The 25,881-nt window shown below is 42.8% G+C and overlaps 1 protein-coding gene across 2 annotated transcripts in view; it reads right to left on the bottom strand.

The window, feature by feature from the left end:
* znf236 (zinc finger protein 236) overlaps nt 1–25,881 on the bottom strand; it is a 135,720-nt gene that overhangs the window by 67,444 nt on the left and 42,395 nt on the right. For both annotated transcript variants that reach the window (XM_079504029.1, XM_079504030.1), the window contains 6 exons: nt 16,834–16,935; nt 13,582–13,721; nt 13,214–13,320; nt 10,006–10,157; nt 8,550–8,726; nt 6,815–7,121 (listed from right to left, as the gene is read on the bottom strand). In XM_079504029.1, coding sequence (XP_079360155.1) covers nt 6,815–7,121; nt 8,550–8,726; nt 10,006–10,157; nt 13,214–13,320; nt 13,582–13,721; nt 16,834–16,935 — 985 coding nt within the window. The remainder of the gene's footprint in view (nt 1–6,814; nt 7,122–8,549; nt 8,727–10,005; nt 10,158–13,213; nt 13,321–13,581; nt 13,722–16,833; nt 16,936–25,881) is intronic.

The raw sequence follows: 25,881 nt of genomic DNA, 5'->3' as shown, positions 1-25,881 counted from the left end.
GTTAACGCGATAATTTTGACAGCCTTAGTATTTTCCAGTATGTTCTTATCAAGCCATTGATAGGCTTATTGCTGACGTTGTTGTTGTCACCCATACTTTGAACCCAGACTATTCTCAGTTACAGTACCAGTGTTCCCACTAATTAAATGATTTAAAAAACGCTCTAAAACCGGAAAAATATCTTCGCCTGACGCCTGCTGTCTGCTGCTTCTCAATTCTTCTCCTTTTCCAGTTAGTCTATAAAGTATCTCAGCTCTTTGTGTGCACGGAAGGAGAAAGAACTCACTCTCTCTCCTGCCAGAAGATGACTGTCCATTAAAGATATGTATGGTGAGAACTTAAGAAGAGTTTTCCAATGTTGAATGGACCCTAAACACGGCCACTTTAATTAAGAGTGTGATAATTAAAGGCCACAGAAATGAGCTTCCAAGCAACTGCACTGTTATATTCTTTTCCTTAAATTGGACCAGATGAAGCAAGGCATTGTCCACTAAAGACTGATTGTCAAGTTAATTGTAATGCAAATTATGGCATTCATCCATTGGACGTAACTGCCCCAGAGAAATCATTCATTCTCAGATCTTAAAGTGTGTATGTTAATTTTAGACAGAATTACAAGCATTCTTTACATAGATGTTGCATTCATATGATAAAACAAGATCCACATTTTGTTCCACGAAAGAAGCAGTGAGAGAGCCTGTCTTCCTTCAAAAGGTGCATGGATGCTATAGTGTCTAACAGACAGTCAGACAATCAGTATTCACTGGATGCCTTGTGGTCCACTAGAAAGAGTCCTTCAAATTGGTCTGTTTAAATCCATCAAAGGTTTCTCTCATCTGAGCTCTTGCATTTGGAATGATTCATTCTTATGGTAAATTGGTGACAGGGGTACATTGTGAGTGTCTAGCAAAAAATGAGTCTACACCATCAGAATGCATCAGAATGCAACCCATCTAATTTGAATTGACATCAGAAAAGAGACAGAGAAAGGATTTTGTGACTGTTACATCTAAAGAATCAGCTCAACCAAAATTGAGACGCGAGAAAAATCAATGATGCATTGCCTCGAAGCATCTTCAAATGTTATCTGTAGTTCTGTATACTGCATGCTGTGCAAGGTAAAACTTTTCAGTTTACTTTCCACAAATACTTTGCAAAGCCAGGAAACATTTGCACCTTAGAGATTATTCCAATGATAAAAAAAGAGCAAAGAGCAAGTAATTTGTCAGTGTCTGTTTCCCCGGGGTGAAACCCCATCTCACTAGCTAGCCAGTAAGTTGGTGTGCTGCTGTGCCCAACTGCCAAGCCTTAAAACACTTCTACACAAACTGTTCTGAGAGGTGCACGGAGCTTCTCCACAGGGTACAGCAAGCGAGACAGAGGAGCGAGAGAGCGGGAGAGACGAGGGATTTCCTGTAGACAGAAAGGCCAAATGCAAGATTCTCTACTGCCCGTTAATCAGAGCCTGGGGCCAGTGCTGACCTGGGGCCAGTGCTGAAGGGCACGTCAGGATATTAAAGTCTGACAGCAAGCTGAAAACTGCTGTGGGAAGAGACTCACAAGAGAGCTGCATGAATTGTGACAGGACAAAAATAATAAAAAACGTAAAGGACTCCCCTCGAAAACGAGATGCTAGTACATCTCAAGGGGTTATTGCAAATAAAGAATTTCAATCATGATAAAATATAGTCTAAGTGCTGAGGCAGCAGGGTCAACCTAAAAACTGACAAGAACAAGAGTCTAAAAGCTTGGATAACAGCCACTAGCATCTGTGCGGCTCCTGAGACCCCACTGGAAATTGGCTAAAGGTGACACTAGAAAATTGAGTTAACTTCAGGGAACAATGTGCTCAGCAGGTTTCTTGGTAAATCTATAGATTTTGATATTGGAGGCCTATACAGTAGATCTTGCACTGACACCAAAATCAGTGGGAGACACCATCCGATTTGCAGAGAAAATGCGATGGCAATCCAGACAAAATCTTTTGGGATATTTGGAAGTCAAATGTGACCCCACACTACAAACAGCGTATTATTCAAAAAGTTATGTTTCATTTAAAATTAAAGTAGCTATAAAGAGCTATACAATTAAATATTACTGGTTTAGATTGACCCTATAGTTTGAGAACTACACCTCATAGAATGAATGTAAATTTATTTTTTTATTTTTTTACAAACAAAGAATTCCACATTGAAAGGGATCAATTAATTGAATGTATTCTGGCTTGGATTAATGGAGCTAATGTATTATTACATATTTATTGTAAAGAGAAAACTCATTTCTTCAAGGTTTTAAAGAAAATATACAGTGACTTGTTTTTTTGAGGGGAGCTAGCCCCTCCTATATTCAGCTATTCAGTGTAGATTTTCGGCTTACACAAACATTAAATTCCCATTGACATTGAATGGAGAATGTACGTCATATGTGGACGAGCAAAGCGACATGTTACGTCATGATGATGTACAATGATAAGAGCGCCCTTCACTTCGCACAGGTTTAATATTTTTGAGGGGCGCTAGCCCCTCCTATATACAGGTTTAATGTTTGTTTTTAGTTCACTGTTTGTTTTAAAAACACCATTGTCAATGAAGGGAAAATGTACGTCATATTGTCCCTCATTACGTCATATTGTCTCCTTATTGTAAATGGTATCTAATGTTTATGTTGGCACCGTTTGTTTTACATCATGTAATGGCAGTTTTAGAATGCCAATTCTACTATTCAATAAGAACTATTATTGTATTCCATTCGGTCAAATAGGATGAAACAATCATTCACTACGCAGTCAAACCAACCAACAGCTGTCAATCTGACAGCTGTCACTATTCCCTCTACCTACTTGGGTGTGTTCTCAAATTAGTTTGTTTCCTGCTTGTCTCCAACTATCCCCCATTTAGACTATGTCTAAATGTCGCAAGCAAACACCATGAAAGGAGATGAGTGAGACCACCTGTTATTATCTGTCCATGTCCTGTTGTATAAAATAAATACACAGTCACTGACTGTCAATTTGGGGGTGTGTGGTTGGGAAATAAAGGGGAGGGAAAGGAACAACTTGGGGAGGAACGGGGTGATGCTTCACTTTTGACTGTACTACGATGAGCAACCATGCTACCATTCTGCTGTACTGAGATGATCGGAACGAATAAAGAACGATGATGACGATTATGCCGGACTCCTTGATGCTGTGTCCTGCCTTCACCTCTGTCTACAGTCACATATGCTGAGACCTCATAATTTCCATAACAAATGGTGTGTGAGCAGGGTATTTCAGAAAAATGGCATCAGCGTTGGCCAGACGGGTCAATAACAAATGACGCCGTGAGAGCAGGATCAATATTTCGTCTTCACCATAGATGAGTACTTGGTAAAAAAAAAAACGACAATTTTAGAGATGGGGGCAAAGCAGAGCCGAAAGAGACTTCGACAGGAAATGAGCGACGCACAGCAAAGGGAAATGGCACTCCAACACCAACTAGAGGACCAGAAGAAACTAATGGACGACGCACAGTCACGTGTAACTCTACTACAACAGAAACTTGAAACCGCGGTAATGCAACTCACAGGCTTACACGCCAACTACACTTTGCATGCCAAACCAACCAACGACCAGGACCAAGCCAACACAACCGACGACCAAGCCAACACCGTTCCTGTCAACAAAGAAGACCAGAACAGCTACTACAACGACCAAAGGAGAGACACACGACTACATGTGTCCCTACCAAATGACAGCTACTACAACGACCACATCAACCACATTCAGAACAGAGACTTTCAAATGACCAAACCGACGGAACCAAGAATAACCAATCTTCGAGGCACTGTCACTTGATGTGCCAGACTACATCGAGCCTACCCCACAACCAACAGCCAGGACACCACATCAAGTAATCACCAGACCACCCGTCTGGGCTACAAGACACCACCCACAACCTTGGGGAGCCTGGCATAGCCAGCCTAGCAACCCAAGGCCGTACCACAGCCAGCGAGTTAGACGACCAGGACCACCATCATACTGGCATGCCCGAGCCAGGGTTGACGCTGCCAGAGGACCACCAGGACCACCAGGATGGCAGGCCCAGGCTAGGGTTGATGTTGCCAGGGTGGACGCGAGACGCCAGGAAAAACAAGACAGAAGAAATCGACACAGACATTATGCACGATGTTTGGGAAAGAAGACGACCGTGTGTTTTTACTGCTTCAAGGAAGGCCATATGACCCGTGAGTGCCCCTTAAACCAGGAAGCTTGGCATTGCCGTAAAGCAGGCCAGCAAATCAATTTTGGCTAAAGAGAAAACAACTGAAAGTAACTAGATCTTTAGTTTGTAATTTATCCTATGTGATTTAATATATTTTAGTTTTTCTACATGTACAAGTAGTGAACTACAAAATTATAAACTACGATCTGAGTTAAAAGCAATCCAACAGTCTAGGGAAAATTATAACTAGGCTTATTAAAATCCACTTTAAAATTGGTAAAAATGTATATGAAAACAGCAGCTGAAAACCAGAAACCTAAAATAGGACAATGAGTAAAGTTGTAGTGGAATTTGTTTCCACCCACAGACCATACTGAGCGCATTCCACTCTCCCCCCAAAATGGAAGGAGAGAGTGGCAAAGGTGTTTTCAGTGTGTGTGTGTGTCAATAAACCCAAATTAGGAATACATTTACAGTTTTGCAAATAAGTAATATGGATCTAAAGTAACTATTCAAAAGTTAGTGTTTCAAGGTGTTAAATCAATAATGTGAAATCGATCATTTAAGATGGCATGGCACATGGTTAAAAGTCTAATATTAGTTTGTCTCCTGTCAATTAGTCTGGTTTTACTAGGTAGCCCACGGTAATTCTAATTCCATGTCAAGAATTTATGAGAATTCCACGTGATGTATGAAAAAAGAGGACAAAAAACCTATTTTCGAATAGTAAGATCTGCAGTTAAATCGTTCCAGTGAGCTTTCAAAATAGGTCCTTATCTCCGTGGGCTAACTTAAGTAATATAATACAGAAAATGTTGAACGAATGGAGATAATATTTAGACAGAGAAAACCTCACCTTGTTCACATTAGCAACAGTTTAATTTGAATTAATTCGATATTGGAAAATATAAATGTCTGATTTACAGCCTTCCTTTCTTTCTCTTTCTCTGTCCAGCTAGCAGGAGGGGGGGGGGGGGGGGAGGTATTTGTGTGTTTGTGTGTAACTGAGTTAAAAGTAGCAGAGAGCCTAAACTACAGGATTTGGTCACGGTCAGTTTATTTATTTATTTATTTTCGGGTGTGGAAAACAGCCTGAGAGGGGGACTAACAGTGGCCATATTCAATTATTTTAATTGTTGAGTGTTTAAATTCTATCCTAATAGAATCAATTTTAATTCTTTCCATTTGAACGTAAATCCTACCTTAATTGTAAGTTTAATCATTTCAGTTAATTTTGTTCTTAACTAAACTATTATAGGTACGTGTAGTGTGGAATTATACTTTACCAACAAATAGTATTAGGAACGGAGCAAGAAATAACTACCTTTTCTAAAATTAGCAGATCTACAAGATCTTTCTAGATGTGCGTATCTTCCTAAATTTAACTAGATGTGTTCACTATCTCCTAATTTAACTATAGATGTGTTTTTTCTTGATTCTAGATGTGTCCAGTAATTTTTAAATTTCTTAGAAGTGTAATTTTCTTAGAAGTGAAAAAAAAAAAAGAATAAATAGCGAAGCCTTCTTTATCTGACCACTGTCATCAAACATGAATCTAGCCATACAGTTTTAATCATCAATATTTGTCATTCTAAAAATCTCCTGGGCCATGTAAATTAATAAGGTATCAATTTTCATATATAAAGCGGTGGATTGTAATGGCAGTTTTAGAATGCCAATTCTACTATTCAATAAGAACTATTATTGTATTCCATTCGGTCAAATAGGATGAAACAATCATTCACTACGCAGTCAAACCAACCAACAGCTGTCAATCTGACAGCTGTCACTATTCCCTCTACCTACTTGGGTGTGTTCTCAAATTAGTTTGTTTCCTGCTTGTCTCCAACTATCCCCCATTTAGACTATGTCTAAATGTCGCAAGCAAACACCATGAAAGGAGATGAGTGAGACCACCTGTTATTATCTGTCCATGTCCTGTTGTATTTGAATAAAACACCTGTCACTGACTGTCAATTTGGGGGTGTGTGGTTGGGAAATAAAGGGGAGGGAAAGGAACAACTTGGGGAGGAACGGGGTGATGCTTCACTTTTGACTGTACTACGATGAGCAACCATGCTACCATTCTGCTGTACTGAGATGATCGGAACGAATAAAGAACGATGATGACGATTATGCCGGACTCCTTGATGCTGTGTCCTGCCTTCACCTCTGTCTACAGTCACATATGCTGAGACCTCATAATTTCCATAACAATCACCATTACATCACCTAATCAACATGAGTTAGACTTTAATATATTAGCGCCCCTCACTTCACACAGGTGTGATTTTTACATTGTCGTTTGTAATATTAGTGTTTCGCCAATCATTTGGGGGCCCACTTGCAATTGCCTCACGGCCATGAGAACCACTGAACTAGATCAGTAGAGGTCATGAGAACCACTGAACTAGATCAGTAGAGGTCATGAGAACCACTGAACTAGATCAGTAGAGGTCATGAGAACCACTGAACTAGATCAGTAGAGGTCATGAGAACCACTGAACTAGATCAGTAGAGGTCATGACAATTCCATGGCAATCCATCCGGTGGTTTTCCTCAGAGCTCCGCCATTAGCAGGGGGGCTAAAGACAGAAATAACGTGTATTTACCTGACAAGGTCACTTGGCTTTTTGAAGCTCTTTGGGCAGAAATTGCAGCAGTTGGCAAACTTGGGCTCCGTCTCCATCTCAACAGCTTTGTCTTTGATCTCGCTGATCCGATCCCTCTCAGCCGCAGACTGGGATAGCACGCGCTCGGACACAGAGGCCTCCTTGCCGGGGTCCTTGGCCAGCATGGCCGCCTGTTCCTCTGTAAAAGTTATAATCTCCAAACTTCTTCTCTTCGGTGCCCTCTGTTCCCCATCGTCGTCCTCCTCCACGCCATCATCACCATCCTCTTCGCCATCACAACCTACGACTGTGGGGAACACATGTAAATTATGATTGTAAATTAATTAACACATTCGCCGCCAGGGGTCTGTCAAAAGGATTTCCATGGATGCCACGGATTTCAAGCAGGTTCGTGTATTTTTGAGTGGTGTAAACCACTCCTACAACTGGCTTTGTTAGTTTGTCTGTCTGTCTGTTCGTACCAAAAAATTAGCATGGTTGCTATGGTCACCCAGTTCACACGGGTGTGATTTCATTACGTCAGACCACAGCTGATCAGTCTATATAAGACCTTACACCACTCAGTTCACACGGGTGTGATTTTTTTATTTGTATTGAAATCTCCATAGGGCGATTTTATGTCGCTTCATATAAGAACTGTGTTTGAAAAATAAACCGACCACCCCGGCGTTTCTGTCAGGGGAGTGGCTGTGCGTCGTTAATGATGTCCATTCATATTTGATACAGCCAGTTTCTGGAGGAAATGGAATTAATGTGACCGCAAAAGCCTTGAAACTACATATGAATGCAATGTCGCTGAGCATATACGTCACGCCCAGCTGTCAACATATTGCGTTCCTGAGATTCCTTGTTGACGTAAGCTCAGCTGGTGGTGACTCGACTTGTACTAACCACGATACATTATATATCAATAAAATAAAAATAAACGTAATTAACGTTCAGTTTCTGTTGTGCGACGGGCTGCGGGCAGATGCAGCCTACCCGGAAATGTAGTCTCTGGGTTGTTTGGCTCGTTTCTAACGCTTATTTTGTTACTCTTTGGGTATATTTGTACATTTCCACCTTCAGTCGATGCTTCATATCCATATGAGTGAAAAGGCCGGGGTGATCGGTTTATTTTTCAAACACAGTTCTTATATGAGGCGATCTAAAATCCCCCTATGGAGATACTGATAGTAGAGGGCAGTGACGTCAGGACTTCGGTGCTCTATACCCATGCCATATATCAAATTAAAGATGCATGTCAATGTAGGACTGTGGAGGTGCAAGGACCTGGTGGCCATAAAGAAAACCACTTCTCTGCAACAAGGACTCTGCAACAAGGACTCTATTTTTCACCATTGCCTGTCGGCAAACATTACCCTCACTCAGGACTCAGGAGTGTGACACTTGCATAATACCGCATTGCTGTCTGCCCTTCAGATGGACCTTCCAACAAACATCATGACAACCACAGTGTGGTAAAATTAACCCATTTAGACCTGAGGCCGATTCTACAGTTTCAAACCGTTTCAAGAGACAAGCTACTATGAGCTTGTATATCTGCTATTTTTGAATAGCCAACCAGTGTGTGTGTGAAAGAGAGAGAGAGAGAGAGAGAGAGAGAGAGAGAGAGAGAGATAGAGATAGATACAAATCTAAAATGATACGGATGCTTTCCCGGTTTTTATGGGTTCAAGTTCTAGAGTAGTGTTGTTTGTGTGGCGTACTGTACCTCTCTCCATCACGGCATGCCCCTTGCTCATGTGTTTTCGACACAGCAGGTTGGTTCGGAAGCTCTCATCACACACCGGGCATTTGAAGGACTCGACGTGGATGGTCAGGTGTCGGTTGAGACTGCGGTTGGTGGTGAACGTGGCGTCGCAAACATTACACTTGTAGGGCTTCACTCCTAGTGGTGGTGAAGGTCAGGATGGGGAAGGAGACATTAAAGCAAGGATTTGTTCCCTTAAAAACAGCAACACACCTTTTTATGGGTCCCTTCATGTTTTGTTTTCACATTTGCACAAACTATTCCCCAAAAAACATTTTTCAAACAATGATTCAATGATTTATTTGCCAGTAATTTCATGAATAAATCAAAGAAAATGTAAGAAATTCCAAAAATTAGAAAACAAATCTTTACATTAGAAAACAAATGTTTAGATCTGCAAGATCTGCTATTTTAACTAGTTTGGGTCCCGGGGAGACATCAAATTTCTCTTTTGGGTCATGGGCTAAAAGTTTTGGGAACCACTGCGTACCGAAGTGGTGACGTCACTCGTTCATCCTGTGGGTTAAGAGTTGCGGTCTAAAAATAAACACATTGTTCCGGCGATATGGTCAGTCAGGTGGTTGTGTATCATTTACGATAGTCAGTCACTTATATTTGATACAGTCTGTTTTCTTAACGTGACAATTGTATTAATTAGCGGTTTTTCGCCGTCAGTTGATGCTTCATATCCATAATATGGATATCATATCATATCATCATATTGAGTCAAACCACTGTGCTTTTTTTTTAATGTTTTTTATGGCTTTCGCCTATATTTTATAGACAGTAGGCTGACAGGAAATGGGAAGAGAGATGGGGGGAAGACATGCAGAAAAGGCCGTCGGGATCGGGAGTCGAACACGCGGCATACTGCGCGACTGGATTACCAGCCAAGGTGCCTGGACCATTGAGCCATGGCCCAGGCCCACTGTGCTCTTTTTGACATGATATTAAACACTATGGGAATTCAGAATTATAGCCTCTTTGGTACTGTAAATCTTGATGTCTAGAGTCTCTTAGCCTCGGTACCCAGGCTTTCATTTTCGTCGGTGCAAAAATTGAAAGCCTGGGGGAACGCATTGGCCACTCTGGTCTAGAAGTGGGAGTCAACCCTTCAGGGATGGGCGTCGCTCCAAATGATGTGACGTAGCGCTGCACTAGGGGGGGGAGAGGAGGGGCCGGGGCTGACGGACAGATTGGTGAGATCCAATCAGGGCGTGCGCAAATCTCAGCCGCGACCCGCCCCTCTAGACCAGAAACCTAACACTTTAGCTCAGGCTAAGAGTCTCGTAACAATGTGCCAGAAGCTACATGTTCATCATCTTGCCTGAAGTACACATCATCAAGAGGACGGATGGCTATAGTGAAGATCAAACCTATGACAAGGCCACCGATGCAGCTATTTACATGATCTCACCTGTATGAGTGTTGAGGTGGGACTTAAGCACCCCAGCTGAGACAAAGGCCCGGAAACAGAGAGTACACCTGTAGGGCCTTTCTCCAGTGTGGGATCGCATGTGCTGCTTCAGGTGGCTGGATTTCCTGAAGCCCTTAACGCACCAGGTGCACCTGAAGAGGAAACATCCATCAGAGGAGCTAAAAGCAGCAGAGTTCTGTTCAGGGGTTGACACTAAGGTCCCAGAGGCACTTTGGCCTGTCGGGCAAGTGCAGGTCATGTTTGCCCACTCCAAAATGACAGGTAAAATTTGAATTAGCGTTCAATTTATCACTTTACTTTTTTTACTTTCTGGGTCTGTGTGATAAAAAAATGCATTATCAAGGATTCACACTTTTAAGTACAGCAACAGTGAAAACATTATCTTATAGGACCTTATATGCTCTTATTTTACAGTCCAGAGACCAGAAGACAGCGCTCTGGCCACGTGTTTAGACAGATATCTTGTGTTGCGTCCCCTCAAACGAGCACACTTTCCCGGTCGGGCAACCTGAAAGCAAAATCCTCCTGCCCAAAAGATTTATTTAGCCAGGGGCAGGTGGGCATCCCTTAGTGTCAATGCCTGCTGTTCATCTCAGGTAGCTTAATTTGAAAAGCAAGTCCAGACCAACACAAATATCACCAAAATATTGTATTTATTCTTTCATGAATTTATTCTTTTCATGAGTCTTTCATTTCTGATGCTGCTTGCAGAAGAAGGGGAAAAACAACAACTATAGCAATCTTGAATCTTCAAGAGTGATTAAGACCTATTATTCTAGCCTGGTAAACCACCCAGTCGCGGAAATCGAAATGTAATTTGTCTGCTGAAATAAAATGAAATGTGATTCTCCATGTAGGAAAAGGGTTATTGAAGCAGTCTTTCTTTCTGTGTTGGACTGCTCCTTCTGTCCTCAAGCCCTTGGATGCAGTAAGTAATAAGTATATCATTCTGCTTTGTGATTTATATCCGGTGAACCTTACAGAACTCATCACTGCATCCTACAGTATATGATGGGTCGGCCCTCCTTGGCCGACAGGTGAAATAAACATTGGTATCTGTTTATTTTTAAAGAAATTGATGGAACTTTAGCGTTGTATATTAAAGCTCTGCTGGATTGGAACCCTGTAACATATAGAACACGCTCCAGTCACTGGCTCACACTAAAGGTCCCAAATGTAAACAAATGGGAAAACAGCCTTTTGTTTTAGTGCCCCAACCACGTGGAATTACCTACAGCTTAAATTAAAGATCTGTTCTCCCATAACATACGGTCCATTTCAATCTTTGATTGCAGACTTACCACCCAAGTGTCTGCAACTGTTTTTAAACATAGTCACACGATGAGGAAATGTTACTGTTCTGTTCTGTTTTTGCTTTGAAATGTTGTATTTATGTGTATCTCGACGACACTGCAAATGAGGATGACCTCAATGTCTTTGGCGAGTAAATAAAGGTTTGAATGAATGAATGATTTCCGTGACCGGGTGGTTTACCAGCGTTCGCTGAAACCAAATTAAATGTGATTTCTGCGACCGAGTGGTACCTGTCCATAACTTCAGATACGACTGCAGCAAGTAACATTACTCAAACAAAAGCTGTTTATGAGTCATGCTTTTTTGTGCAGTGCACATACTGTAGCCTACCTTGGGCAATGATTAATACATTTCATTTCCAATTTAGCTGACAGATTTTCTATCTTAATTTTGGTTCTCAACCGGGCCAAAAAAACACAAGACGAAATGATGGTCCCATCACGACTCAATCACAGTTTAGTCACAGGCCCCAGCGTGTGAGCTGCTGGATCATTCTATCCACTGTTTCAAATGAGAAGGGAGTTCCTCCAGAGCCACATGAGACTAGCCTGCCCATTAACCCATTTTGGGTGGGAACCCCTTTTGGTGTTAGCATTATGTTATGCTTTAGCTATTGAAAAATCTACAAGCTACGAGCTTGTAGGTCTGCTATTTTTGAAAAATCATGAAAATGTGGCACAAATCTTTGAATATATATTCTTTCAGAGCGAACGTTTTTAACTCAAATATTTGCTTCTGAGGGGTTCCTGGAACAACATATTTTCAGATGGGGGTCGGCGGCCAAATACATATTATTTTTGGGGTCCTCGACATGAAATATTGAGCACCACTGATACAGAAACATGAGGTATTTCAGAAAACTGTCAGAATTTAGAAGACATTTTTTTAAATGTCGACGTCAGGCCAAAATGCGTTAAAGCAAGATGGATGGATAGAATCTGCTGCTGTCATGGACAGCATCATCAATCAATAGAATCCTGGTCTTTTTCCTAAATTCCCATTTTTTTCCCTGCAAAGCATTGCAGGACGTGCAGTTCCTCAAGTTAAAACCTCTTAAACCCCAGGGGGGTAAAAGGGGGTAAATCCGCAACATCGGAGTTGGAACCGGAGACCAATTGGGTCTCCATTGACCCGCTGAGCGCTGTTCAGAGGTGGACAGCCGCTGCCCCCGCCGGCGGGGACAATGGGGCTCAAGAGGTTTAACCCTTGTTAGGCAATACAAATAGAAAAGTCCCAATTCAATTTAATCAATAGACTGTATTACCGGTAAATTAAATCAATCATTTTAACTCTTTCTAACTGTGAATAATAATATATGAATTTAGCAGCGTCTCCATGAGGCATTGTAGTCCAAACAAACCCCCCGTCCACTTACATTGAGCTCAATTTCCCAGAAGCCCTAGCAGCCCAGATGATGACTTGATTTCCGGTTTCATCATCATAACGCAACGGCCTCGTCATCAGGTCCCGGATAAATCCGCTGTTTCTTTTTAATTATTTTAAAACGGCGAATTAAACACATTAAACACATGTCGGGTAGCGTTTTACGCACGGTGGAACACTGGATTAAACAATTAGCGGCCGTCAAACTGTTAAATTACAACAAATATCTCTGAAGGCGACAATGAATAACGCTGAACCTCTGAGGCAATATGAAGAAACACTCTAAATGTGTCTGCAAATGAGTTTTTCTTTGACTCATTTCATTGACTCATACTTAGCAAACTCCACACTGCACTGAGTTAAGCCGCTGGAGCGGCTTTAATCTTTTCCCTTTTGTTTCTCTGAAATTGTATCGTCTCTGACCAGAATTGAGAAAAGCAGCGGGATGAATCCTAGATAAGCTGCCCCGTGCACACACACACACACGCACCTGTATGCTCTCTTGGTGTCTTCAGTGTCATCCTGGAAGTCCTGCGTCTCTGCAGTGAGCTGTAACTCCGACTCGCCCTGGTTGTTCTCTTGAAGGAGGCCACTCGTCTAGTTTGACAAAGACACAAAGCAAATGTGATGTGCAAATGTTCCAGTCAAATGTCTTGGTGTGCACTGTGCAACATATATGACACATCTCCATTTCTTCTACCACTGCTAGCTCAAAAGTGGAGATGGATAAGAACAATGGCCACATCTAGCTCAAAAGTGGAGATGGCTAAAAACAATGGCCACGTCTAGCTCAAAAGTGGAGAGCACTAAAACAATGGCTGCTACAGAGGGAGAAGTGGTCGCTGAACAAGAACTCACCACCTCGGCACTCTGTACGTGTAAAAGGTTCTGTGAATGGTAGCTGGAGGACAGGGCCTGAGACTCCAATGTGCTGGAGTCTTGGAGCTGCTGGACTGTGGAGAACTGTGGCTGCGAGTAGCCTTCATTGATGGTGAAGCCTGTACGGAAAATCAAAGAGAATTATATTACTAACTAGGGATGGAGCGATACGAAACTTATTAAGGCAGAAAAGCCAAAAAAAACTAATCTTACAATAAGCTTTGGACTTATCAAGCCTGTTATCGAGCATAGCGGCCCATGACGTCATGTTTAAACAATCAAGACAAGAGGCGATCAAGAAATAAATGTAATCAACCATGCTGGCACAAACATGTCGGTCTAAAAGTGTATTGATACCTGCCAACCAGCGCTGTCCGGGTAAACAGAATTACGCTTTTAAAGTGACGCCACACATATTAACCCAGTTTCTTTAATAGTATTGTATTGGTAAAAAGGTCTATTGCCTTCCGTCTGTTAGAAAAGCACTGTATCTGAAGGCCCTAGTAAAAGATACTGGTTCTGTTCAGAATTTATGGTCTACCGTCTTTCCACAAAATAATAGAAAATGTTCCGATATTGGGCTCGATAAGAACCCAGCTCGATAAGCCTGCTCGTTATCAATAAAAATGAATGAGCTCCATCCATAACCCTAATTATTATTATTATTATTATTATTCAAGAGGCAAGAGGCAGAAATAAAATTACACTTCAATACCACATAGTCAATGTTACATTTTGGACCAGCAAATACAACATCCAGAATACATCTTACAGTACCTATGAATAAATACAAAAAGTCCCCAGTCCTACTATTTAGTAGCAGGGCAAAATACACCATATACACAATCTACACGATCTGAACCAATAAATAAATAAATAAATAGGCTAGTACATATCCAAACATGTGCAGGTGTTGGACTGTACATCAAAGATGATCCTTTTGAAACTTCTCAAGGGAACTTTCAAAGCCAATTTTAGTCTGGATACATTCAGTCTGTATGCAGATATAACTGCATACAGAAGGCTGTAATATTCAATGGTGTGAGACAGGACTGTGCTTGTCATCTCTGGACTCTTATCCAGAGTGACAGTGGGTGCTAAAATTAAGATTTGATGATAATTTACTGTCACGTCACTAAATGCATCATTAGTTTTGAAAGCAGTTATACTTATAATTCTAGTAATTATAGACGGATTAGACGAGGCAGAGCAATTAACACTTCGGTATGGCTACAAGATATCCACACTGCAAGGTAAAATGTTTGTGAAGCTTTGGAAGTGAGATAAGCCCTGACACAAAGTTGCCCTCTGAGGAAGAAAACAGCTCATAAACCAACCAATTCAGCAAAAGCTGTATTTAAAAAGAACGGTCAGCATTACTCTTCCATGCAGTTGAAATATGGTTTGAAAAGTGTCAGACCTAATTAGCAATTTAAGTTATTTTGTCGTCTGCATTAGGCCATTAACCAAAATGTCGACTTGTCAACAAGTCGACTTTATTAACACAAGTCAACTCTTATCAGGAGAAGTTGAATGTTGAAAGTTTATTTTCTTTATTTTGATTTTGATTTATTTTGATTATATTTCGCTCCATGTGTGCGTGTGGACAGAATTCAAACTGTGATTCCAAATGGTATGTGTTTTTCAATGGAACCAGTCGGGAGTTTGATCTCAGCCATCAACGAGCAACTGTGACTCTGCCTTTGATGTGCTGAGGTCCGCTCCTGCATGAGCTGTCCCGCTGATTGACAGGCGAACTGCACTGTGTCAGAAGTCAGCACAGTCTGAAGCCGCAAACTTTATCTGCAAACTATCACCCCCCCACTCGACTTCCAATGTTTACTGATAGCATGCCCTTAGTCTGCATTACAGAGCAAGAGAGGCCATTCATTTGAAATGGCTTTCAGCGCCATACAGCCATTAAATTAGAGATCTGCTGCCTGCTGACACTAATTATGGCTCTATGGGAACATTATCAGTATCGTTGCCCTGAGTCTGAGGAAGAAAACAGCTCATGGTGCCAAAGCTAAACCAACCAATTCAGCAAAAGCTGTATTTAAAAAGTACAATCAGCATAAATCTTCAGGCAGTTGAAATATGGTTTGAAAAGTGTCAGACCCAATTGACAAGTTAAGTTATTTTGTCGTCAATTGTCAATTAGCGAGCGCTGGCTCTTAGTTCTCACAGCAAAGGTTTGCCTGAAGGCATTTACATCGACATCAAACAGTAGAAAAAACAACAATCTGACAGCAGCTTGGTTGCTGACTGCGCTGCTGTGGGAACTGGGAACAGCAGCTCTATCCAGTCCCATCATCGAGACAGGTGATAGAAAAGGTGCCTAGAGTGGCACAACATCAGATTTGCCAAGTCGATGCTCGCTGTCGGTGTGTTATGCTGCCTTCAAGAGCCCTTGTTTTGTCTAAAATATGGGAGGGAGGAAAGGGTACAGAATTTTCACAGAGATGCTAATTATGTCCCAGGGCGGCATGTGTCTCAGGGGGGAGAGCGGTTGGAAATTGTGAAGCTCCCCATGGGTTAATGTCAAAGTTTCCTTGAGCAAAACACTGAAGCTCGAACTACTCCCGATGAGCAGGTTTGGTGCCTTGCATGGTTTCCTCTGCCGTGCGTGTGTAAATGGGTGAATGCAATGAACAATGTAAAGCGCTTTGTATGTCCATACATTTGGAAAACGGTGAAAAAGGTGCACTCAGCTTCACCGTCGTAAGTAGAGTTCTCAAATTCTGCCCGAGCCCTAACTGACCTGACCCAAACCGACCCGACACACTCAGGGCCAGGCCGAAAATGTATGCTAATTAGTCGGGCCAGGCCGAGCCTTGAGTTCCATGAAAAACGAAATCTGGGTTTTTCGGGTTTTCGGGCCTAACATTATGCTAATTAGGCCTGGTCGGGCCTTAATTTTCAGGCCCGTTGAGAACTCCTGAAGGTAACTTGAGCCACGAGGCACCAGCGAGCAAGCTAAAGTGAGCAAGTCGCCGTGCAGAGCGGTGCGAAGTCACCTTCAGTCCACTCAGCGCCGTCCGAGTTATGTACCGATAGAGACACAATCTCTACGAGACACCAATTCTTAGTTGTTTTTTTCTCACACAGAAAATATTACCAGAATGATACTATATGTACGGTATGTATGTATACTAACGGTATATTTATGGATGATAGGCCACACACTGTATGTGAAAGGAATAACGTGTGTGTTGGGGGGGTGTACATTACCTTGCGTTAGTGCTTGCTGGTCAAAAGCAGGCTGAGGCAGTGTCTGTGACTCAAACTGGCTGATATTCGGAGGCAGCGTATGCGGAGTATTCACGTAGGAGTCTGTAAAGGGGAGAGAAAGGCCAGAAAAGGTGAGTCTATTGTTAGGTAATTTCTGATATACCGTTTGGTTGTATGACCCCTTGACCTCATGGCCTGCTTAGTCTCTCACTCTGTGAATTCTATCCTCAACTCTGCTCTTGGTCAGACTGGCTTTTGTGAAGGCCAAAGCTACACCATGGACAAATTAACATTTGTTTGCCAGACTGTCCGTCTGTGTTTATGACTTGAGATCCCATAACCATATCTTGGGAGTTCTTTTGACGTCAGGAACAAACCGAGAAACATCGAGAAGATTCTGGAACTCTGTGCCTTCTATTCTATTCCATCCAATCACAGATTGACAACACTTGTGTTTATCCATCACTTGTTCCTACGTAATTTGTACTATATAATCCTACTCATAACAATTGTACAGTAGGACCTCCATGATTGATTTTGACAAATTGCTGTATTGTGTAGAGGCTGTGATCTGAGACTTGTGAACAAAGAAATAACCTGAATTAAGATGAACTAAAATTACTTTACCTTAATTCCTCCATTTCTTGTGTCTGCTTCATCGATTATTTCAGGTAATACCTTTTTCATGCATTTTGACTATTCTGTGTGTATCATTTATAACTTACCACTGCCTATCACTTTTATGTTTTATACTAAATATATACTGATTACTTGATCTTTAAAACAGCTAAAACTACTGTAGCCTGACATTGGGAGGGTTTGTAATTGACAATTATGCAAGTTGAACCGAACAATGGAAGGGGACCAGATTCCCTCCCCCAAGTACCGGTGTCGCTCTGAGCAAGTAAGATCAGAGAGACGCCCCAATGGTGAGGTGAAATGGAGTAACATTTCTCCCTTACACTGGCTTGCTAAAAGTGCCAGATGCGCCCGTTTGTCTACAAACTGAATTAACAATCAACCACCCCTGGATTAACCTGACAGCAAAGGGGGGTTTTTGAGAGACCACAGACCGAATAAGAGAAAGAGAGAGGTGACTATCAGGACACGACCCAGGTCAGACCTGGGCTGACCGAGAGATGAACTCTCACAGGATGGATGGGGTGTCCTACCTCGTTACATTACAACAACACGCACGCACCACTGATACTCCAATCAGCAATACATGCTCCCTGCTTTTGTTCTCAATATAATCATTTTCTACCTGTTGACATATGGAAACTATGGAACATGTAAAATGAGTGAGCGAGGCTGAAGGGAGAGTGTGTGTGTGTGTGTGTGTGTGTGTGTGTGTGTGTGTGTGTGTGTGTGTGTGTGTGTGTGTGTGTGTGTGCGCGTGTGCGCACACATCTGTGTACTAACATCTGAAAGAGAGGATTCCTTAGTGATGGCTCAGCGATAAGGAGAGAGTGATAGGTGGGCCTGTGGGCCGTAAAAGCTGCATGGATAAACAATTCTGTTGACTCCAACTCCCACTGGTTAAAACTGGTTTTGGAGTTAGACAAAGGAAAACGCCTAATTTAGTTTGAGACCCCCTTTTCAATATAACGTGTGTTACCCAAGACACGTTGCTCAGTTTGGTGCTTCTTCTCCCCGAGACGCCGGCTGCCTCAGCCGGTGAGCTCTTAGAACTGCACCGCCACGGAAACCACATCAGGACTTAGAGCGAGTCCCGTTTACCACTTGTGGGTTTCCATATGAAACGATTTGATCGACTTTTTATACTTTATACTTTAACTAAACAAGTACGAGGAAAGTTACACTCGCGTGCAGGCTGGAAACTAATTTTGTCAACTTAACCCTGGTATCCAGTTTCCGAGCGCCGCTGAGGTTCCATCATCACAAAGGTTGGTCAAGGATGTGTTTGATAACATTCAGGCTCCCAGAACGACATTCTTTTAATACAAAATAGTGTTCAGAACTAATGATAGGATTAGCTACCCTTTTGACGTAGTTTTGTCATTTAAATCTTAAAAGTGACGCCAACCATAGAGCCCCTCCTCGCGAGAACCTCTTCCCTCTATTCCTCTTTCTTCTTCCTAAAACTATCTTTGCATTGTGCTTGTAAACTGAACGGACCTATAGTTGAAGTTGTTATTTGAGTAAGACTGGACTTTATAACGTTTGCTCTTGGCTATTTTGCACAACTCATGTGCAGACTAGTCAGAAGCAACTATACCACAGTCTACCAAATAGTATATTTTCAATGCGCAGGGTTAAGTCTTTACGGCTAATGTCCGAATTGGATTAACCCTGACGCGGCCGCTCTTGCTATGTTTTTATTTGAGTATATGACAAGTATGTTGTAACAGTATTTCGATATAATAAATATCTCATTTTGCTGGTACAAATCTAAACAAATCTCCGGACTATTCTTTGATTCCGTCTGTGTGTATTTGATTTGTTTTATATTGGGGGAACTGTAACACAGTATTTATTCATACCAGGTATTCGTAACTCACGTCTTCAGATAGACGTTTTTATGATAAGATACACAGTATGTACATAGTTTCAAAGCGCTTCATTCCGAGTGGAAACTATGTGTATATTGACAGGCTAAGTGACTCACGTCTTCAATTGGACGTTAATGAGATGCAAGTGGATAGGAATTAAATGTGTATTCGATTCGCTGGCGAGTCGGGGTTGCATTTGATTTCTGGCTAATTGACATCATAATCTTGCCTAATAATCCCTACATAATGGTACCCGTGTGCATATTGACATAATGGTACCCCTGTGCATATTACATAATGGTGTCCCGTTACCGGAACTGGTTTACTGTGTTATATAAGACCCTTCGATGTGAGAGAAATTAATGTACATGTAATTGGAATCGAGGTTGTTGTTTTTTTTAGAGTTGTTTTTAGAGTAAATGGTTTGATCCGCGTCTCACGCTGTGACCGTGGCTGGAACCTAGAACATTACGTTCAAATTCCCTCCAACATTAGGTCCCACGTTTCTGCAGACACGGGATTACTATTTATTGGAGCGTAATTAATAAAAGTGGGCTATCGTTTAAGTGATTCTGTTTCCTAACGCCCAGTTGCACTGTCCCCGAATGTAAGCTATTTGTGGGTCATCTCAGCAACGAATGTTTGCCACTGGACTAAGCGATTAAGTTCGTATAGCGTGTAATTCGCGCTATTGTCCAGGGGAACCTGAGAATTCTCTCTATACTATAAAACGGCTCACGGCATTACAGAAAGGCCATTGGTTTAGTATGAATTTAGACTTAAATGTCGCCATAAGTGTGCTGCTTTTTTGAGGTTAAGAGTTTAGATCAGGAGCGTAAACAAGGATCTATACAGTGGCTAATTGACGTGATCGCAAATACAGTGTTGTTCACTGCCTGCGAAATACACGTCTGCTCTGGCCATTTGCGAGAGCGCCATTTTGTAAATTGGGACGTGACGCGCTCCCACTGTGTTTAAGGGAAGCTGCTCACGCTCGGATTGCATAATCGCCATCTTGTGTGTTCCCCGTCGGCGCCCCGCCCCGTGAGGTCCGACCGCTGGGTGCGTGACGCTCTGCGTCCGACCAGCCTGCCCATTGTTGACAACGTGTGATACAAAGTAGGCAATCGCCCCATCTTGTGGCCGCCGGTTGTATCACACGCGTTTTATTGATCGTTGCGTTCCTCTCGGTTACATGCATGGTCGTGTTTTGCTACTTGACGAAGATTAACACCTCTTAATCTTTGCACTTGGTGGGGACTTATTTTGCGTGTCAGAGTACACTCATTAAGTTCGCATATACTGGTAGCTCATTAATTGCCTCACTGCTGTGGGGACATTTTGCGTTGTTTGCTTGTGTTTGTAAACATATAGCGTGCTCACGTAAACCCTCTTTCACGCTCATTTCAGGCAGATTCGGTTGTGGATAATTGATTTTGTGGTACATAAAGTGAAACGTTGCTGCTATTTACGGCCTGGGCCTTGGACAAAATTGGAGCATTCTTTGAATTTGCATAGCCTTTGTTCTGTGCAAAATCAAGCTTGTTTTGTTTAAGGGATACAGGTCTTTTGTTATTCGTTTTAATCACACCCCTGCCCTAGCTTATTTCAGGCATTATCATTTGACTTTAAATTTTTAAGGTGGACTTTGGTTGACTGATCGTTTTAAAATCTTTCAGGATTTCAGTCGATTCATTGGCCCGTTATGCTCAAATGGGTTTGTTTTGAAGATTACGGTTCCAATTTTGAGATGGGGATTGATTTAATTATTTTAATGATTCATTCCGATCTCTCGTTGGACGCTGGGATTTTTAAAATAAACTCTGTTTAAGTGTGTGGTTGATGTTTTAATTGACCAGGCAATTGAATTGTTGAGTTTACTTAATTAATACCATTTTGTCATTAGGAGTGTGAATTTCAAGAGATTCAGTCATTCCTTGGTGGCATTTAAAATTTAAGGCTCGAAATAACCTTCTGGCTAAATGAGTGGTGGATCTAACAACCTTTTGAGGTTTTGATCGACCAGGCAATTAGCTTGCTGGTTTAATTGGTTATTTCCGTTTGGTTGGATGTGTGGTTGATTAAACCTTTGAGGTTTGGTTGATCAGGCAATTGACTGATTGGGTTTAATTAATTATTTTAATTTTGGACATTTACAGTTTGAAATTTTTAATTCAATTTTTTTTTTGTTGTGTTTATTCCCTTTTTAATTTTTATTCACTCCCTTCCTTCCTTGCAAAAGGAACTAAGGGTGTTAATAAAAAGGGGGGTTAGGGGCAGGAATAATAACACAAACGATATAGCCTTTTCACTTGTGCACAATTGTCCTCAAACCAAATTGAGGACCACAGTGCTGTTTTTACCTGAGAGGCAGCGAGGGAGCGTGGTTGTTGCATTGTTTCCTACCGCTGTCTGTTGACAGAATTGTTGCGGCTTAGAAGCATACTGTGCTGTGAGCCAGCTACACGAACAGGGAACATGGATTGTTGCGTAGCTATAAGAAAGATGCTTAGTCTGACAGACTCTGACATTCCTAACGTCGGTCAAATAGATGCAGACACAGTCCTTTCAAATCTCCAAACTTTAGCTAGTGCTCATGCTGAATCAAGACTTTACACTGAGGCAGAACGCGAGAAATTAACTGGGCATGTATTGGCAAACTTAGTCCGGTTACATGAGCTTGATTGCTTAGCAGTCAAAGCTAACGTGGAGGCAATTGCCAGGTCTCGGCAGCAGATAAAAGACTTGACTGATGAACTTGAGTTACGAGAGACACAGGCTCGCTTGACTGATATTGTCACCAAGCTAGCCACCACAGATAGTAAGTTGAATAGGGCTAAACAAGAGATCGCCGACCTCAAGGCGCAGTTTACCCAGTTTCAACAGACCAACAGTGACCTCGTGGAGGCACAGCTGGAAATAACTTGCTTACAGGGTACTAATTCCCCACCGGGGACTCCTCCTTTAGGGGGGAGAGATGCCCAGTTACGGCAAAGTCTGACTTTCCAAGGCACACCCATTTTGGATGTGGAAGGAAGGTCTACAGACAGGCTGGATACCGACGTCACTTTGTGCGAAGGAACAGACTTGGGTTTGTTGATAAGCACTGACTTCTATGATTCCAGCCTGACCATTCCGGTCATTGGCAAAATCCCTGCGTTACTGCAGCGGGACCAACGGTCCCCTGATGGGACGACGGCCCCTGTGAAAAGAGACTTTGATCTAGTGTCATTACAGGCGGCTGACCCAGCCCTAGCCCACATGATGGCGCTCCTTGCTGGGGACACACCAACACCTATCCCTGACACAGACAGGGACTCAACAGAGTATTTAACACAACTACTATTGTCAAGCGACTACATGTCACTGAGCAATGGTCTGTTGGTGTATGCTGTTGATTCATATACTTCTCCGCGTCTAGTTATACCCCAGCACCACAGGGGGGTACTATTAAGCTTCGGCCACAACTCCCCAACTGCTGTACACCGAGGTGTCGAGGCAACCTGCGATGAGTTGTGCCAGATGGCCTATTGGCCCAAAATGTACCAAGACGTGGTTCATTATGTGAAAGGTTGTTTGACGTGCTGTCAGTTCCAACCTTCAAGTCCAACCCCGAGAACACCCTTACAAGAGAGGGGAATTATGTTCCCATGGGCAGATCTGCAGATAGATTGGATTGGACCATTTGCCAGATCTTCTCAGAAGAACTTGGCAAAGAGCATGGAGGTCAAGAAAGCCCACTATGGCAAAAGGCCCTCGCAGGACCAGCTCCAAGTAAGGGGTTTGGTTCGGTGTTCCACTTTTGCTCACCAAGAGGGGATGAACAATAGGTCCCTCCCCAAATGGAAAGGCCAAGGCAAGCCAGTGACAAAATGGGTACACCGAAACCAAATCAAATTACACACGCCCCAGACAATCACCGAACTGACAGACTCTGAGACCAAAACCAAGGCGAGAGAACTCACCGGCACCTTGCTGGCTGCTCTACATTGTAGAACTCTTAGCTGTGTTGTGCCTAGCCTATTGAGTTTCTCGCCTAAATAGTTTAAGCAACATAGGACCCTGTTTCCCGTGAAACAGTAAGAAACCTCCTCCCCTACCGAAACGGGATGATCACTTGGTATGTGTAACACACACACCATTAGTAATTTTTGTTTACATTTTCTTGTTTTATTATTATAAAAACGACCTCAAAGTGCCTGTGCAGAATAATGCGTCCTAAGATAGAGGGTTGACCTTTTGTTCCGTTTCCTGACTCGGTGTGAGACATGATCAAACATCAACCTCGCTAGCGGAATGAATTCAAACCTGTAGGTGCACTAGCCTGCTAAACCACCTGTGGTCACAAAATGTAGTTACTGTTTTGTTTTCTACCATTAGAGTGTGAGCCATTGCTCCTTAGTTTTTTCGTTTGTTTGTTTGTACCAGACAAAATAATTATTCCCACTAGACGTTGAGCCATTTGCTCCTTATAGTCTGTTATCGTTTGAATTTTATTTTAACAAACGAAAGTATTATTTCCTCTCTTCTACTCTGGCCCTTGTTCCACTTTTCTCTTCTCTATCACCCTGGTTAGACCAGTACAACTTTATCAATAGGAGTAGAGAGCTCAGTGTAAAATGACTTAGGAGAAACCATGTCGTTTTGGGTGCATGATGTGGTCAATAACACTTTGACCTGCCAGCAATGACATGTTTTGACATTGTTGTGTTTCCCCTGGGAGCGTATGGTCGTGCTCGGGGAAGCCTTACACCCACCTGAATGACATTACAGACACTGCCTCCTGCCTCTCTCTCCCTCACATGGATGTTACCCCGCGCCTAGCGGAACCTTGCATCCGCCTGGATGACACTACAGACACTGTCTCCTGTCCGCTCTTTCTTCCCCACATGAATGCTACGCCATGCCTGGAGGGCATTACACCCAGCTGAATGACAGTGTTTTGAATGAATTGACATTGTTTTGTTTCCCCTGGGAGCGTATGTCGTGCTCGGGGAAGCCTGAATGACCTTCAGACACTGTCTCCTGTTTCTCTCTCTCATGGATGCTGCTCCGTGACTAGCGGAACCTGGCATCCACCTGAATGACAGTGTTTTGAATGAATTGACATTGTGTTGTTTCCCCTGGGAGCGTATGTCGTGCTCGGGGAAGCCTGAATGACATTCAGACACTGTCGCCTGTGCACTCTCTCATAGAATCTACTCTGCACCCAGCAGAACTCTACACCTACCTGAAACGACCGTACAGACACTGCCTTTCCTACCTTTCCCCTGTGTCACAGGTGCTATCCTGGGCATCCAGGGGAGTGCTACGAACATTGACACCACTACAGGGGAACGCGACCCCACTGTCGAAAAAGGGGCCCTATGGGCAAGACAGACACCCCATTGGCCTCAACTTGACATCTTGCCCCGAATGGAGGTCAGGATATGTAACTAGGCCAAACGAAGGTCCACGAACGTTGTCTTCATTTATCCTAGAGAGGGGATATGTAGCCTGACATTGGGAGGGTTTGTAATTGACAATTATGCAAGTTGAACCGAACAATGGAAGGGGACCAGATTCCCTCCCCCAAGTACCGGTGTCGCTCTGAGCAAGTAAGATCAGAGAGACGCCCCAATGGTGAGGTGAAATGGAGTAACATTTCTCCCTTACACTGGCTTGCTAAAAGTGCCAGATGCGCCCGTTTGTCTACAAACTGAATTAACAATCAACCACCCCTGGATTAACCTGACAGCAAAGGGGGGTTTTTGAGAGACCACAGACCGAATAAGAGAAAGAGAGAGGTGACTATCAGGACACGACCCAGGTCAGACCTGGGCTGACCGAGAGATGAACTCTCACAGGATGGATGGGGTGTCCTACCTCGTTACATTACAACAACACGCACGCACCACTGATACTCCAATCAGCAATACATGCTCCCTGCTTTTGTTCTCAATATAATCATTTTCTACCTGTTGACATATGGAAACTATGGAACATGTAAAATGAGTGAGCGAGGCTGAAGGGAGAGTGTGTGTGTGTGTGTGTGTGTGTGTGTGTGTGTGTGTGTGTGTGTGTGTGTGTGTGTGTGTGTGTGTGTGCGCGTGTGCGCACACATCTGTGTACTAACATCTGAAAGAGAGGATTCCTTAGTGATGGCTCAGCGATAAGGAGAGAGTGATAGGTGGGCCTGTGGGCCGTAAAAGCTGCATGGATAAACAATTCTGTTGACTCCAACTCCCACTGGTTAAAACTGGTTTTGGAGTTAGACAAAGGAAAACGCCTAATTTAGTTTGAGACCCCCTTTTCAATATAACGTGTGTTACCCAAGACACGTTGCTCAGTTTGGTGCTTCTTCTCCCCGAGACGCCGGCTGCCTCAGCCGGTGAGCTCTTAGAACTGCACCGCCACGGAAACCACATCAGGACTTAGAGCGAGTCCCGTTTACCACTTGTGGGTTTCCATATGAAACGATTTGATCGACTTTTTATACTTTATACTTTAACTAAACAAGTACGAGGAAAGTTACACTCGCGTGCAGGCTGGAAAC

The sequence above is a fragment of the Electrona antarctica genome (genome assembly GCF_951216825.1).
Source record: "Electrona antarctica genome assembly, chromosome: 6".
Taxonomy (NCBI): domain Eukaryota; kingdom Metazoa; phylum Chordata; class Actinopteri; order Myctophiformes; family Myctophidae; genus Electrona; species Electrona antarctica.
This window is presented reverse-complemented; position numbering and strand designations above follow the sequence as displayed.